This window comes from Eschrichtius robustus, chromosome 1 (assembly GCF_028021215.1).
Source record: "Eschrichtius robustus isolate mEscRob2 chromosome 1, mEscRob2.pri, whole genome shotgun sequence".
NCBI classification, from domain to species: Eukaryota; Metazoa; Chordata; class Mammalia; order Artiodactyla; family Eschrichtiidae; genus Eschrichtius; species Eschrichtius robustus.
The window spans coordinates 115,562,833-115,580,378 of NC_090824.1; the positions used below are offsets into that span (position 1 = coordinate 115,562,833).

Consider the following 17,546-nt stretch of genomic DNA (forward strand, 5'->3'; position numbering starts at 1 on the left):
TATATATATATTTTTTCAAAGGATGGTAATTTTCCATCATTATTCATATTAATAATATGTTATTGTTACTGACATACAACTCAAAAGTAATTTCAAATAATATCATCTTTTAGGAAAAAAAAGAACACACATTTTTGTCTATTTTAAAACAGTCACACTCACGTCTCTAGTTCTGGTATATTCATTTACGCCAATCATTAATTATAAGCTCTGTAAGGGTAGAAACCATTCTATTTCAATTTTATTGCTCTATTCTCTAATCTCCCCCTCTCCCTTGCCCACTGCATCCTCCCTTGTACAGAACCTGATGCTGGTGTCCCAAAAAATGTTTGTTGAATTGAAGTGACTACAACTTCCCTATTAGATAGATATATAAAGATATATATCATATATTTAACACTTTATTTCCATTTTTCTATGGATTAGTCAATATTTGTATTCATATGCACACTAATAATCTTCTTGATGATTTTCTATAAATTCAGGAATTATACAATATAAATCAGCAAATAAATCGGATCACTAAAGGCCTTAATAGATGAGCACTTTATGTCTGTTCTTATTTATATTGCTTCCCATATTTTAGTTTGAGAATTCCTGCTAGTCAAGCTTCCTTCTGGGAATAGAACTACAAGAGTTTATACTTATTAAGGATCAATTGTGATGTGCTATCAGTAGATTCCCCTTCCCTAGTTTACATGTATATGGCCAACAAGATCAACCTTTAGCTAAAGACATTAGCCTCTATGTCATTAGAAGTCTAAATTAACTTGACTGCACAAGATTGGTCCCTATTATACTGTGTATCACTTATTTGGGCTAATTGATGACTAAATGGAATTGGCTATTTGTTGACATTTCATGCTTAAGGATGAGATTTACCATAGAGTGATTGATCTGAATTAAAGCATCTACTAAGACAAAATGTCCTAACCTAACAAATCAAACAAATTCGGTAAAGTTTTAGATCAAATACATTTAAGCAACATTAAATTTAAAAGCATTGTTTGTTACATTGTTTAAAAGCAATAGGGTTATATAATTCAGGAACTGAAAAATGGAAGAAAATCTAAAATGGTATTAAATTTGTGTCTGTGGGCTGGCACTCCTTGTTGGAAATAGTCAAACAAAAGTAAGAGGCATCGAATGATTTAGACAATGATTTTCTAAAATTAGATGAATTTGAATATTTTCCATCGGTAATGACTCTGGCCAAAGTATCAGCAAATTTACTACAAACTAATAACTAGACTAATAACAACATAGCTTATACACAATGATAAGCAACTGGCATGTTTGGGGTTTCTTAATTTGTCCAAATCCAGTTCTACAGATGAGATTCCATTTAGCACAGCTTGCAGGAGCACACCTTTGCTATCCATAGATGATGCCTTCGTTCACCTGGAAAGAAAACAGATTATCTTGGGTTATACGGTGAAATAAAGAAATAAGAGAGAAGAAAGGGAAGGAGGAAGGAAGGAGAGAGGAAGGGTGGGAGAGAGGGGAGGATGAAAGGAGGGAGGAAAGGAGGAAAGAAGGGAAGAAATGGAAGAAGGAAGAAAGAAAGAAAGGAATTACCTATAATTTCTACATTTCTTTTTCTATATGAAATAAAATGTTAAGACAATAAAGAAATTCTTATAAACCAGGCCTCAGGTAAATGTATTTTAATTGCACATCTTATTGGTATAGGTCTTTTTTAATCACCGAGAAAGGTAAAAAGTTGTCAACAAGATGAATCGAGTTTGAAATTAGTAAATTTCCATAAATTTCAAGCAGCTGAATTGTTCTTAGAGAAACTCACAACTGCAGTTTTAGGACCAAATGTTATAAGTGTCAGCTGAAATATGGTTTGAGCTATGGAATTAAAAAAAAACGCATGTACTTCTCAGACTACTTGGATGATTATTCCAGGCTAAAAGATCACTTGATTAAATTAATTTGAATAATTGGAACTTTGTGCCTCAGTAAACTACTTCTAAACACATTTATATTAATGATGTGACCAATCATAGTAACTCCCACTCCTACTGGCAAAAACTCAAAAAGCTGATTATTTACATTAGCTAACCAATATTCAGAATTGTATTATATATGTATTACATATATATATGCCTAGAATTGTATGTCCTTTAAAGGTCATTAGATTAATGCTTAAAATTTTCCCTTTGGGTAAATTATTTACAATACTGATATTGTTAAACACAACTAGAAGACGGAGCTTACATGTTTTTACTACTGAAATTGTTCTTACTTCTTCTGGAACGTTTTTTTTTACCACTCACCATAAGAAGTGTGTTCTCGATGGCTATGATTGATGTGCTGCTCGCACATTCTACGTTTTTCCTGCTTCACGCATCATCATCGGCCATCTCCAACACTGCACTCCTGAATCTGTCCTACTTTCTGTTACCTGATTTTTGCTGGTGATTCATGAGCCAGAATAGTACAAAAAAAAACAAAAACAAAAAAAAAACCTTGGCTTTTCAAAATGTAGTATCCCCTAGGAAACTGTAAGAAATCTAGTTTTGTTCGTCAGATTCATGCAAATGCAATATTGATTTAACAATGATGTATGTGGATCTACACACATAACGTGCTATATAAAAAACACTAAAGTGTTCTGTTAATGGCAGATGCGTACTGATTATAAACTACTTCAGAATGACATAAAAATGCTTATCTGAATCCTTTTTTTTTTTTTTTGTACTTCCAAGCTCTCTCTTGTCACTACTATTTTCAGCTGAAGCTATATTTAAGTGCACTATCCCTCCTGCACTAGGAAGTAAAATTCTTAATTTTCCAAGCCAATAAGGTGATAAAAGCTCAAGGTTTCTCATTAACACTTGGATAAAATTTGTGAATGTCACACTAAATTTTTTATCATCATGAGTACAAGGATGAGGGGCAAGGGACACTTTTTTAATATTCTGGAGATTGGGGATTGAGCTATAATCACTGTGCATGAAACAGTTAATAAGAAGTTAACCATCGAAAGACTAAAGTGAACTATTTTTGTGATAACATCTTTCAGATTCAAAAGCAACCAGGCCTTAAAGAGCCAAACAAAGAAAGCCTAATGGCCCTAAAAACTCAAAAAAGGGAGCTGCAAGTTCACATGTTGTCTCAGTGCTTCTATTACTAGACATTGAAGTTATTCCCACAGGTTCCGGGAATGTATAAGTGCTGGTGAAGAAGCCAGTAGGCTTCACAGAGTCTAAGCCAGAAACTTCAATCTGGGATTCACCTGTGAGTCAAAACTCTTTGCTAATGAATTATTCCAAAGAAAAGACACTGCTGAGGGAGGCCTTAACCGATCAGACAAGACCTCCAGGTTCACTAGCTGGCTCAGAGTAACAAGAATGCTCTGGTCTAAAGGTGCTTTGCCAACCTTAATGGACTGCAGGCACTCACCTGGGTATACAGCTTGAACCAATAAAGAGATCACAATGGCATGATGAATAAGGTAGAGCGCTTTAGAGACTGGGTGAATGACCACTCCACCAGGTATCTAAATTGTGACCTATATGCACACTCCAGGCCATTTACAAATGGGTCATCCTAGTCAATTCAGTGCTGGAGAAGCAGTGATGTCAATGAAAAAATAAACAATCTACATACTGAGTTCAAAACCCATTTTATTCAAAGACAGTCAATTTGCAAAGTCAACCTTACTGTTTGTTTTTTTTTTTTAATTTTTTATTTATTTATTTATTTATTTATGACTGTGTTGGGTCTTCGTTTTTGTGCGAGGGCTTTCTCTAGTTGCGGCAAGCGGGGGCCACTCTTCATCGCGGTGCGCGGGCCTCTCATTATCGCGGCCTCTCTTGTTGCAGAGCACAGGCTCCAGACGCGCAGGCTCAGTAGTTGTGGCTCACGGGCCTAGTTGCTCCACGGCATGTGGGATCTTCCCAGACCAGGGCTCGAACCCGTGTCCCCTGCATTGGCAGGCAGATTCTCAACCGCTGCGCCACCAGGGAAGCCCAACCTTACTGTTTTATAGAAATTCTAAAAGTTTGATTTTATTACTGATATTTTTAAATGCTCTATCAACATTTTAAAAATTTCAACTTCATCTTTTAAAAAATTGTTTTAGTTTTTCTGCACTTCAAGTTTTCTTACTCTCCGCAAATGCAAATTAGTTGATATGAGCAATATAAAGCTATATGAGCTAAAGTAATATGATGTTTAGAGAATTTGCCAAGAAATCTTTCCTTGGAGTGAAGAATATGTGAGGCAATATTCTTGAACTGTGCTTGAATAGGAAAATGATTTTTTTGTTTTCATTTTCCAGATGCTGTTTGAACAACTGGGCTATTCATTTAAAATGATGTAATAAATATATTAGTCATTTAGAATTGCATAGATAAAACCATGTAAGGTCAATATCCATTAAAGCCAAAAGACTGACCACATTCAACTTTGTAACTAGGGGATTTTGCATGTACATGAAAACGTTAAAAAGAATTTTAAATGAGTGATAATATTCCAGGTGAAAATGGTAAGAATAATTCATTCAGATTTAAATACACTCCTTTCCATACAAGAAATAATGACTATACTAATGAAATTATAAGCTTAGCTACTGAAGCAGCTCTATTGGTTTGAGAACATCTCAAAGTTTACCATTTAAAAATCCCAAATTTCGTTTTTTTCTTCTAACAAAGGCAGTTAAACATGCTTTCCAGAGAAACACCACCTGTACATGGTAAATAGAGGTAACTAAACAACCAAAGTAATGTTTATAGTTTTGGAGCCCCTACATTTGAATGACTTGATATTTTGAAGTTAATTTTTGGACGCTGAGAAGTGGACAGTCATATTTTCACAGTACAAGGAAGTCCCACCATGCCACCAATTTCACAAATCTTCCTTCATGCTCAGTGTTAAGAATTTTGCCTCTCAAATGCTCAGACTTCAAGGAACTGCTCTCTCTCATCAAAATCTTTCTTACTAAACAAGCACCTCTGTCAGAAGTGTCTTAATTTCTTATCACAGAATTTTATCCACACAAGGAGCAATAAATAATTCATGTCACTGCCTCTTTGTTGTGTGTCCCTGAACTGCACAGAGCTGGAAGGCTGACAGCTGTGTCAGGACAAGCACCAAAGATCTGACATGACAAGTGACTAACAAGTTTCTTTCAGTTCATAGAGAAGGAAGACAATGGCCCAAAGTGCAGAAAGAAATCTTGAAACAAAATAAAACTGCTTCTTTCTTTTTACCTAAGTGTTTGCTATGAGCTTATTTCCAACCCACAAGCCCTGGTCATTTTATAGGACTGCCCAGCCCCCTTTATTCCTCACACTCGCTTGGCCATTTACGCCTGGCCACGGATCAATATGAGCAATTCTTGGAGAAATACGATGTCTCCATGACAACCAAGCCACAAATTCTCAGTGGAAGGCAGTGAGACCAGTAGTGAACTCTCCAGAGGTTTCTAGGCCTATAAGGCAAGATGTCTTAAAATGCAGGAATGGACAGAGGAAAAAGCCAGAGTAATTCATTCTTTATTACCAGTTTAATGATGTCCAATGTATAGAATGGTACTCACTTTTTAAGTTAAGATTCTTTATCAGCACCTATATTTTCTAATTGATCTTTCTTTTTTGATATATCCTTTTGTTTATATCAATCAGATAGACTATGCTATGTTTGAATCTCACTACAATTCCACTCATATTGAGGGATGACTGAAATTTATTCTACTTTTGAAACAGTATAAAGCTGATCTATTTTTGCCAAAAGCAATGAACACTTCGGTTAAAAACTTGCCTCGTGGATTTAACTGCCTGTTAAATGATTGATAGAAACCTAGTTTAAAAACTAGGTTTTTAAACTGTTTTTAAAACAGTTTAAAAACCTAGTAAAAATTAGATGAAATTTTAGTCAGAACTAAATGTAATTTAAAAATAATTTTAATAGAAATCTGATGCTACCACTACCCGCTCCCTTTTCACGTGGGACACATCTACATCTGTCGTTTGGATATTATGGCAGGGGGTGGGGCTAATGTGCTAATGAAAAATTTCTGTCATTGCTAAAGATGCCATTGCTCAGTTCCATGGATGCTGAAGCAGAAGTGTGGTTGAGAACAGACACCCAGCAGCAGATCTTCTTTTGAGGAATCTTGGTGTAGTGGAGGGGACTGAAATACAAGCCATTGCCACTGGGCCTATCGGGGTTCCGAGATGACTTAGGGGACCTGACATAGATTGCAGGCTGCACCTTACACTGAAAATTAAATCTCAGTAGCTCTCCTCGGGGAAGGATCAGGGGACTGTTTGCAGCTGCCCCCTGTCAGCGAAGGCTACAAGATTTGGAAATCTCTTAACTAAGCTGACAGGCCACAGAGAGGATGAATCAAAAATCTGATACAAGGATCAGCACACAAAGATGCGAGAGGGTAGAGAGTACACAGCGGCCAGAGAAAACAGGAAAGAAAAAACGTTCAGTGGGGGAAGATAGTTAACTCTTTCGCTCATGGTAATAAGGCATCTTCTAGCACCTTATGGCTTTGTAGTGAACCAGGAATTGTCATTCAACTCTCACAAGATTTTTTTTTCTCTTAATTAATTAGTTGTTAAGACGAGGCATGCTTCAAAACAAAACAAAAACAAAAATTCATGCTTAAGCGTTCCTGGACATATCCTTCCAGCACATTTCTGTCTGTTCTTCCCACAAAGAGAATACAAACATTAGTAACTTGGACATAGGGTAAATTTTATTGAGTGAGGAAGGGTTACTATTTTGTTTTGTTCTAAACAGTTGACACTGTCCATTCGTTCATTATTGTTATGCTAAAATCCTCTCAACCCGCTTAGAGTTCTGTTTGTATTTAGAGAGGTAAACAGATAGTAATGATGACGATTTGTTTCTCTTTTCTCCCTAATTCTCCATTTCCACTTGATCCCATTATTTGAAATATTTAAAATGTTGCCATTTTTCCAGTTTCCAATCTCTGCCCCTATTAACCAGTTTAGCCTAAAATTGATGATAATGAACTAATAGTGTCAGCTTCCCTTCTCAGTCATAAAGCCTTTGTACTTCCTCCAGCTGAATTCTTGATGAAAGAGGAAAAGATAACAGCTCCACACTGTGACCCCTGGAGGTGACCATTAATTTGACAGTGCAGCTGCTAAGAGAAAACAGCATTACAATGTCCTCTCCCCCCACTCTCTTCCAAGGACCCCAAAGCTGTGTCAAATTTATCATTTATACTTGACTATTTTTAAATGGCTTTCACCTGGATTCTCAGACTCTTCCAAGACACATCTGTCAGGCATGTCCTCGGTGTCTTGGAAGTTTGCCGAGTTTGAGTTGCTGTCATGCTTGACCAGACTGACTGGAGCTATTAAAAAAAGAGAGAGAGAGCAAAGAAAGAGAAAGAGAGTGATGAAAAAGTAGTAATAAACACCATTAAACATTTCCTTTTATTTCCACAGATATTTCCAGGGACACACTATGTAAACACAAATAATAAATTGAAATAAAATGTATCCTCTAAGTATGTATTGGCAGACATGTAATTCGTTGAAAAATCTATAGATGAGACTTTATCTTAGAAGAAAAATAAGTTCATGGCATCAGCTTAAAAGCTACAAAGTAACAAAGTGATCCCTTCGAAGTAGAAATCGTATTTTTAATGCATAAATCTAAAATAATACAGTCAATTAACAGCAACAGGACACAGAAGGAAGAACATCAGGCTGTTCAATTAGACCAGCTCTATGCTGTTGCAATGGTTCCTTTTGTCACACAAATCACAGTGGATGAACACTTTTTATGCATTTTGGTTCTCTTTCATCAAATTAAAAACTATTGTTCCAAACACAAATAAAAAGCCCTATAAAAATAAATTTAAAAAGATAGGATGAATACGTTGCAAATGATAATAAGGATGGCTGGTGTTTTGAATGGTAGGTCTTCACACAACTGTCATGATATATTTTCTGAGTAGGAATTATGAACAGAAACAGAAGCCAGCGTAGGAATCTAAAATTTCCTATAAACACATTACAACTACTAGCTCTGTTAGAGAAACACAGACTTAAGTTTCCACATTTTTCCACGAGTTGTACTACTTTGTCTAAATTCTCTCCACAAGTAACATATTTCCCTATTGTATTTGTTCAAGGAATCATTTGTCAGGAAAAGTAGACATGGTCTTCATGAAGACACTCTGAATAACAAAACAAAGCAAGCCTTCAATAATATAAATTATGTCATACTTACTTGTCTGAAGCCAAACAAAATGGAATTTTGTCTATCACAAATTGCTTCGGTGGAAAGTACCACTGTCTTCTCAGGTCTTGATAACACACACAACATATTATTTATAAGCCATAAATGCAATAGAGAAAATATAGATTTATAAGTCATAATATGTTTATATATATATTTAACATAGATATTTATAAGAATAAATGTGTTTGTTGGCCCAGGGGAGTGGGCCTGGCCGCTGTTCGTAAGCCTCCCTTAGGAGATAAGGGAGCAAATGCAGAGGCTAAAGCTTGTGTTGCTTCACACATTCGATAAGTGATACAAAGGAGGGCCGCCTGAGGTCCAAAGCAGTCTTAGGAGAGCTCACACCTCCCAGACTCCTTGTCTTGTTTTCATGGACTGTGCATAACAGTGGTGACCATAACCTGAGGCCCACATATACACATTTAAAGGTGACTTGTCATATGATTCTGGTCCAAATATTCTTGCCAGTTTCACCCACCCTCTCAGAACACAGATAGTGCTGCTCTTTTCTTTGGAAGGACAAGCGTAGCGTTTGAATTCACTGCTTTTCTAAAACTTTTTGTATGGGAACAAAATATGAGAAAAAATATACAACATTCTGATTTTGAATAAATATACCAAATGTTTTATTTTATGCATTTGAGTTTTCTGAAAAAAAACATGGAATTAGGTACCATGTCTGTTTTATTTACCTCTGTATGCCCTGGGCTATGGAAAGTATTCCTGAAGGATCTGTGCAATGGGTGAATGGATGAACAAATGAATGAAGCAGAAGTGCCATGCTGGATGTCCTCCCGAACCAAGAAGATAATGTGCTTTGAGTTATCTTCAACCTGATCTGCTCGGTTTCTTATTTAGGCCCACTTGAGATAAAAGATGCATATTTACAAAATGGTGGTGTGGGTTAGTCCATGACTTGGGAGGAGACACCTAAGTAGTATGTATGGCCTAAGTAGTTATTTTGGTGTCACTGCCTTTAATTTAGTTTTCCTCAGTTTAGATCATACTTACAGATTATTTTTGAATCCATAGATTTTTGTGAAAGGTTTAAGTGGAATAATTAAATGCATCAAAGTTGCAGAGTACTATTACATTGGTCAAAATTTTCTGGCCTGCTTTAATGTTTTTTTTCTCTATATATCTTGTTAATTTTCTGAGATACTTACATTGGTTTTTATAATAGGGAATTAACCATACAACTGAATCTATTACTAACAACGAATGAAGTAGCATCCGTGTTTACTTGGGCAACTGCATCACACTTGTGATCCCATACACTATTCTTTCATCTAAAACTTGCATCTATTCATTTATCTATTCATTCCTCCAAAAGGCTCTTCTAGACACAGGGGCCTCAAAGAGCTGAAGAGAGCATGGTATTAGAACAACAAAGTCAACGCTTGCAACCATTTTTACTGGCAATAAAGTGGTCCCAGGATAAACTGACATACCAAATCTTTCAAGAAAACTGGAAAGATAGATATAGTTTTAACTACATGATCTTTATTAAACTCACAGTATAAGGTACCATGCAGCTATTTTTGTCTCCACCTCCGATTTTGGAGGGTGTGCTTTGTGTGGGGGTAGGAGAGTAGAAAGGGTTGTTCTTCAGATATTTTGCTTAATTACACTTTAGCTTCCAAATTTGAGATGGTACAAGATTTGCCATTTTTTTCCTGGGTAGTTTATAGAATATCCAATTAAATCTACTGTGGAAGAAATTCCTACATTCTGTCAAATGGGAACAACAGACATTGGAGAGGTTAATTACTGCCATTCCACTTTTTTTTTTTTTTTTTTTTTGATAGGCCAATCTTTGCAATTATTCTTTTGGGTGTTTCTTGTGGTGTTTCATCAGTAAACTCTGACATGATGTGTGGCCTAGGCTTCTGTAAATGAATCATTTCAAAACTGATGAAATCAACAAATATTGATCTAGTCATTATTATGGGTAGAGCTCTGTGCTAGGCCATGTGAGGGACAAAAAAATCGAAGCACTTTTAACGTGCCCACATACAACTTGTGATCTAGTTGAGGTATAATAAAAAGTAACTAGTAGGAGCATTAGAGACAATATTCCAAGAGTGACATGGTTTTTAGGAATGCAGACGTAATTCCCCTGCGATGGGGTTTGTTGGGAAGTGAAATTTAAATTAAATCACCTTGAGTGGGAATATGGGTAGCCCAAAGGGAGCTCATTCAAGGCAAAAGAAAAAGGTGTGAACCCAGGCCTGGCCAAAGAAATACATTAGCCTGGGGTCACAGATATATTTAATAGACTGTTACTGCCTACTTTTGTATGTATTTTTAATGAATTCTCCTTACATGTCTCTTTGAGCTTTTCTTGAATTGCTGTTGTGGCTAATTCTTCTCACCTGTAGAAGTTAGCTATAGACAGGTTTTTCCTTGCCGTAGATAGTCAATAATTTGATCTTTACTGATGTTGGGCCCATTTATCACAGTAAGCTGTCCTTTCACTATACATATTGACTTTTATTTATCAATACTAAAGTCCATTTGTAGCTCATCACTAAAGTTCTTGGATATTTTCAGTAGTTTTTGAAGATGCATTTTAGAGCTTGGCAGAGAGGTACTTTTGACGTCAATACAGTGCAAATGGTTGCTAGGCTCATCCTTAACTTAAAATCAACTGTTTATTTCCTCTGTAATGCATTCTGAAATAGTCTGCATTTGGGGGGCGAGGGGCAAAAGAGACGAACACTTCTTGACAGTTCTACCACTGAAAGATGTAAGGCTGTTCCATTTATTCATCACATACCTCAAAACATTGACAACTAGAAGGCCAGTGTTCTAAATATCTTTGTAATATCTTTGGAAGCTAGATAGAGGGAGAAGTCCACGTACTTTGTAAAGATGTTTTTGACTACGGTGTGCTTAATTAGTGTTAAAGAAATTCCTAAAGAAATAAATGGTTCAACTGTAGACAATACAAAATCAGTTTTTAAATTACACTTAAGAACATAGAATGAGGAAGCACAGAAAATTGACAAAGACCCTATAGAAGAATTTACTGAAAAAAAATGTGGTGACAGGGTCAGCAGTGGTTATGCTCCTTTACCTCTCTCTATTCTCTATTTTGTTTTCAGTTAATGTCTAAAAACTCCTTCCTGCCTTTTCTCATCATTTGTGGAAATGCAAATTTTCAGTAAATTTTGAAGGTGGCTAGGCCAAGGCAACAAACAACTTTAAGAAACATCCTCCCCACTCCCAGTGAGAGAATGACCACTGGGAAAAATCTCCATCCATCTCCACAAACAGCAGCTGATTCTAGCAAGCTAAGCCAGTACTGTAGTATATATATAGCCCTTGTGTAAAAATCCATATCATTCTCAGTGTGAATAAAATTTGCAGCCCAAACAATGTTTTCAATATGATGACTTATAAATGATTAAAAAATAGATCCCATCCAGCATATGTATGGAGTTTTAGGAAGCACTGGAGATATTGATAGGAAAATCATGCATAAAAAGGTATAACAGTTTGACATGCTGGTCAATTGAATAGAATAAACCACTGTATTAGCAGATAAAACTCAGACAAAAATCTTAATTGCATCTTATTCAAAGGCATAAAAATAATGTGCATGTTACAGAGGTCATGAAAGATTAAAAGTCCACTCAGATTTGAGGAATGAGCAGTGGAAAAGAAATCAAAGACCTGAGTTCAAATCTACTAGCTCAATATGGTGGACAAGAGTTGATCACTTCTTTGGCTGATAATTTAGGTCTCTTCTCAATAAGGCATCACTATGAATCAATGAAAAAAATCTTTCTACAGGTTTAGAAGGAAGAAAAACTACAGTAAGTTCAAGTACAATAGAATTAAATTCTATCGTATCGCAATCCTGACAGATCACGAAAAACTGCAATATGTTTTAAATTAGGAGGAGGCATAATCAGGGAAAAGACTTTAAGTGATAACACTAAGGTTGTAAACAAAGAGGATGTCATTTGAACAGACCACAAATTCAGTTTACAAAGTGGTTCTCTCTGGACAGATGTCTTATCAGAAAAACATATCCAGCTAAAGAGCTATGTACATATTACCCCTACTTAAAGAGTATCTACTGAGATAATCGAGTGATGGGACCTCCTGATTACATTTGAATAGCAATAGCTACATCCTGCATCAGACTTCAGGCTTACTTTGTGTTCAGTGTGGACTGGAAACTGGAAAAAAATATCATATAGGAATGCCTAGAATTAAATAAAATATCTAATGCTGCTTTATAACTAAGAAATAACTGTTTTATGGACAAGTTCAGCAAGATGAGTTAAGATTAGACTTATGTGTTTTACTATCTTTCTGAAATTATAATCTGACACAGAATATTATTTTCTGGCTGACATTTTCTAGTGTGAATTGCTTTAAGCATGAGGTTTTTTCAGTTGGTAAAGAAATAAATTTTCCAAATGTTGTGAAGAGTAACTATTATTTTGGTATCCTAACTAGATATATAGAATTGGAATTATTATTTTATTTAAATATTTTGTGATATATAATATACTTATGCAGAGGATCAAATTCTTTACTATCTAAGGGAAAAAAATTTGTAGCTAACTTCTACAGTGGCACAAACAGCTAAATGTCTAATCTGGGGGAAGATAAATGTGAATGAGAAAGAAGTATTAATTGGTTACTGCATCTTTTTAAATAATGTTTTATTCCTCTAAGATATAAAAATATTCCTGTTATCCAGGATGTTTGAGCAATGGGTTGCTTTGGTAAGACTGGTAAATAAGCAAATACATCTCTAGCCTAATGTAAGACACAAGGCAGATACTTGGACTATTTATGAAATGGCTGAGTAAAGCGGCTAACAAGAATTTCTAAGAATTAAAAAAAACAATGATTAATTTCACTTGAAGTTTAAGGGAGAAATCTTAAGGTCAGGCATAGGGTTTATAGCTTAAATATACCCAAACACCTCCACAATCTATTACTAATGCCAACAGGCAGACTACATAAAGAAGAAGATCCTATCTGCCTTATTTTGGGGAAGATAAAATTCCTCATTTTTTATTACCCAAATATATGTATTAATTGAAACAAAGGTGAATACCAACAACTTCATTACAGAGATGAACTTCTTAGTTCCCCAGGGGTGGGGGTGGGGGAGGCATGTTGTACTAGAAAAAAGCTCAGTTAATAGAAGATCTGTTTTTTAATTCCACTTCTGTTCCTAATAGTGTGACCCTGAGCATGTCATTTCACTTTCCTGGACTCGGGTCCTTTTATTAATAAAATGAGAGAATTGGACTGGACAACTTCCTTGACATCTTCCTGCCAGTTAAGAATCCAAGACCAACCAACCACTGAGTATATCACTGAACAGGATACTAAGAGGATAAGTGGCTACTACAGTAACCTTGGAAATAATGAAGGCTTTTGAAGCCCTTTCTCAATTAAGATTGATATTTTCCTACAAGTAGTAATCTCCATCTGACTGAGGGACAGAGGAAATCAGGGCAGCTTCAGAGAGCTTCTTTGGTAGTTGCAATGCCAGGGTGAGGCAGGCCTATCGAAAGATGACCAAGAAAGGACTGAGGCTGCAGTATGGCTACTCCTGAGAACAAACAAAGTGACTCCTTGGCATAGAAACATCCATCAGATATTTACCAATGGTGTAAAAAAATCTTTAAAACCAAATTAAAAAAAAAAATAGAAACATCCATCAGATATTTACCAATGGTGTAAAAAAATCTTCAAAACCAAATTAAAAAAAAATAAGTTATACCTTACCCTTCTTAGAATCATATTTATGCTATTAATTTCTTTAAACAATCCCTCTCTTCATTGATCAATTTGGCAAATATGAACTTCAGTACAAGATGAATCATCCTAAACTAAATTAATTGGGTCCATGAAGTAATTGCAAGAAGCAAACCTGCAGTGGACAAGCCATGGCCTGGAAGTTAGATCTGGGTTGGGTTGGGCTGAATTGGCATTAGACTCCTCTGAAGACTGGCCCCATCTTGGTTTCAGGACCCCAGACATGAAGAGGTTCTCAATTATTGTTTGCTGAATGAATGGACAGTGTTATAGAGAGATGTGGTATTCCTATGGAATAGTATTTTCCTCGTGTCAAATCTCTTACAGGGAGAATCAGTAGAACCCCAACTCTTTCTATTCCTTTTATATGTAAAACTGAAGCCCATGAAGTACTTTGTCTTACTCAAGCCTGGCATGAAAACCAACTCTAATCAAATTATTTAAACTCTCAGACTGAAACAGACTGTAGAGACATATTGGATGTAGGATGGGGAGAATATGAAAAAGGAAATGTGTAATCTGAGAAGTAGAAAAGGAAATAACAGGGAAAAGCAACTTTCCTTTTTTTCTGCTGCATTTCTTCCTCCACCCTCCCCAAAAGGCAATTCTCAGAGTTACCTATGAGAGGTTTGCCTGGATTTCTTCATGTGCTCCTTTAGAGTACCAGCTCCTTGGCAAGCAGCGTTCCAAGGAGAGAAGTGGTAAGCAGATGAGCAAGCACCTTTTTTTAATTTTTATTTTTTAATCATCAAATCAAAATAATTTCCACAGCTTTGGTCCCTGGTCAATATTGAGTAAATTCAGAGTGGAAGTAATCCAGGGAAATATTTCTTATTATTATTTTTGTATTTATCTATATTTTGGTAAAGAAGAGATTTTCTAGATGCAAGAAATAAGCTGGTCAGATCAGCAAGCTCAATTCCAGCTTTTCACATTAAACCATAGAGATAATTATTCAGGACAGGGGGACTCAGGAACATCTTATCTGAAAGGACACCTTCATCACTGAAAGGAAGTATAGGTGATGAATGAGTTCTAAGAAAGTATAGAAATTAACTCTCACACTCTTCAGGCAGTTTAGATTTTGTAAAACTCATATGACTTTTCTCATAAGGACCGAATCTATGGTGAACACAGAAATGAATTAATTTTACTGTTCAGAAGTTCAAGAAGTTGAAAGCAGGAATAGATTCCAAAGAAGAAAACAAATAGATTCCCACGTATTGATAAACTGAAGAACAGTCAGTAAAGGGAGAATTCTAAGAGGAATTTGTAGTAAACTTCCCAGCTTCCATTTGAAAATTTAGAAGAAGTTCAGGAAAACAAAAGAGACCCTTCAATCAATAGAGCATCATGCTAGCATTTAAGACTAGAGATAAACATGATTTATATGTGAGCTTAAGATAAGGATTCACAGCATAGGGCAATTTAAACCAGAGCAAAGTCTACAGTTATCCATAAGGAAAAATACCAAAAACATTTTCCTCTAGAATCAGTGGAAGAAGAAACGGTCAAATGGCACTACCACTGGAATTTGTAAGAGTAGCAACCTTTCCATAGGCCGAACCTAAAACGACACCATCAGTGTGGGGAGAATGCTTGGCAGGCAGTCTCAAATCCCCAGCTGATAGCCATCTCTATCTCAGGGGAAAATGCTTGTCTCAGATGGTTAGTCAAGTGTCAGAGCTCTTTCATCTCCTGGGTAGGAAATGGAAAATAAGGAAATCAAATTATCTAAACTATGCCTTCATTTTCTAATTCTTTGTCAAACTTAAGAAGGATGCAAGGAAGAAAAGGTCTACGTTACCATATTTTGTATCATTAGGCTTGGGTACTCTGAATGTGATTTATTTTTATTTGAATGACATCAAAATGGCATCTTAGTGATATCTTGAGAAATTATTGAAATTGATATCTTGAGAAATTATTGAAATTGAATGGAAGTCATGCTTGGATGATAATAATGTGCTTTACCACTGTATTTATAATGTAATCAGTAGCAAGCATCACTCTCTCACACATGCACTCACACCAGCCATAGAAAGCATAGGTGATCTGTTGGCATTGATTGCCTCTTATGGTCATACATATAAATTGTAGTCATTCATTTAAAAATATTAATTTTTCTGGGGAATAAATAATGGAAAGTTGCCTTTTCAAATCCTCAGGCTGTGTCACTGCATAACACAGTATTTGTACTAGTATCTCTAAGAGATGGTTGCCCAAAATATAGAAATAAACTTGATAAGTAGTAGAGAGTCTCATTTTGATACTAGACAAGGCATTACCATCTATAAATAAAGGATAAAGGAAACACACCTGTAGAAAGTAAAGTTTTAAAGAGCAAACATGCAGTGGATAAAGGGAAACCAGCAACCATAATCTAATGAGACTTTCGGAAAACTAGGTTTGATACAAAAGAGATGTTATAATTAGAGAACTAAGATATAGGAAACAAAAGGTGAGAGACAAGCAGATATTTCTAGATAAGACAGTATAAAACAATGTCCTGGATTAATGTATAATACTTCTCTTAATAAATTGTTTCAAATTATTTGGAAGAATACGTGGTAGAATCTCCAGGACTATAGACGAAACTAAGGGTTCCTGAACGTGAAATGTTAACTATCTCACGTTCAGGAACTGAATTAAAAATTCAGTTGATTAGATTAACTATAGAAAACAATTGTAAGGCTGAATCAGTGGGAATACATGCTGTGTACACATTTCAGAATAGTAAATTCTGGGAAACATTGAAAGAAAACATGATCCAAAGTATATGTAACAAGAACATGACTGAGCTATCGTTTGCTATGACTAAGGACAATAGGCCAATATAAAAATGTAAGCAAATGGTTAACAGAAGTCTGACATTTTAGGAAGGGAAAGATCAACACAATAAACCAACCACAAGAAAACCAACAAGTAAACCCTGCCTCTGCACCTGAAACCCTGCATATGTCTCCAGGGACTATAGCCAATACAGGACACAATGGAATTTAAGAGGCCAACCAAAGGTCTGGGGGCAAGTTGAGGGGAGGAGAATTTATATAATATCAGAATATCTCAAAAAGAAATTAGGAAGACCCAGACTCTAGCATGGAAGTAAAAGTGAAGAAGAAAGTGACTGATATTTATAAAATTGCCAAGAAGCTCTATCTATCTACCACCACAGTTTTCTCACCTCTAGTTCCTCCAACCCTTCAAGAAGATTGTACTGTCACCCTACTCTCCATCACACCTCTGTTTTTATGGCCTGATAAAAGTATCTCTCCCTGCAGTAATTCTTTAAACTGAGAAAAGTCACAGCCCTAAAGCCAAGGTCTAATCATGTAGCTTCTGTGTAGAAAATTCTGCAATCACCTCTATTCAGTCAGCAATGGGGGATTCTGGAGCCAAGGATTTCAAGGCCTTTCAGGATACAGTCTCAACTCACGTTTAGAGGCTTCTCACTGGATGCTGTGAGAGTTTTAGACTCTGATACCATACACTACAGCTGGACAAGA

The 17,546-nt window shown here is 35.9% G+C and overlaps 1 protein-coding gene across 1 annotated transcript in view; it reads right to left on the bottom strand.

Annotated features, from left to right (window-relative positions):
- Positions 1-1,246: 1,246 nt before the first annotated feature.
- WDR72 (WD repeat domain 72) overlaps positions 1,247-17,546 on the bottom strand; it is a 189,508-nt gene continuing 173,208 nt past the window's right edge. Inside the window, exons 18-19 of the mRNA XM_068536268.1 lie at positions 7,247-7,351; positions 1,247-1,401 (exon numbers count right to left, since the gene is read on the bottom strand). Of these exons, the coding sequence (XP_068392369.1) occupies positions 1,346-1,401; positions 7,247-7,351 (161 nt within the window). The 3' untranslated portion in view covers positions 1,247-1,345. The remainder of the gene's footprint in view (positions 1,402-7,246; positions 7,352-17,546) is intronic.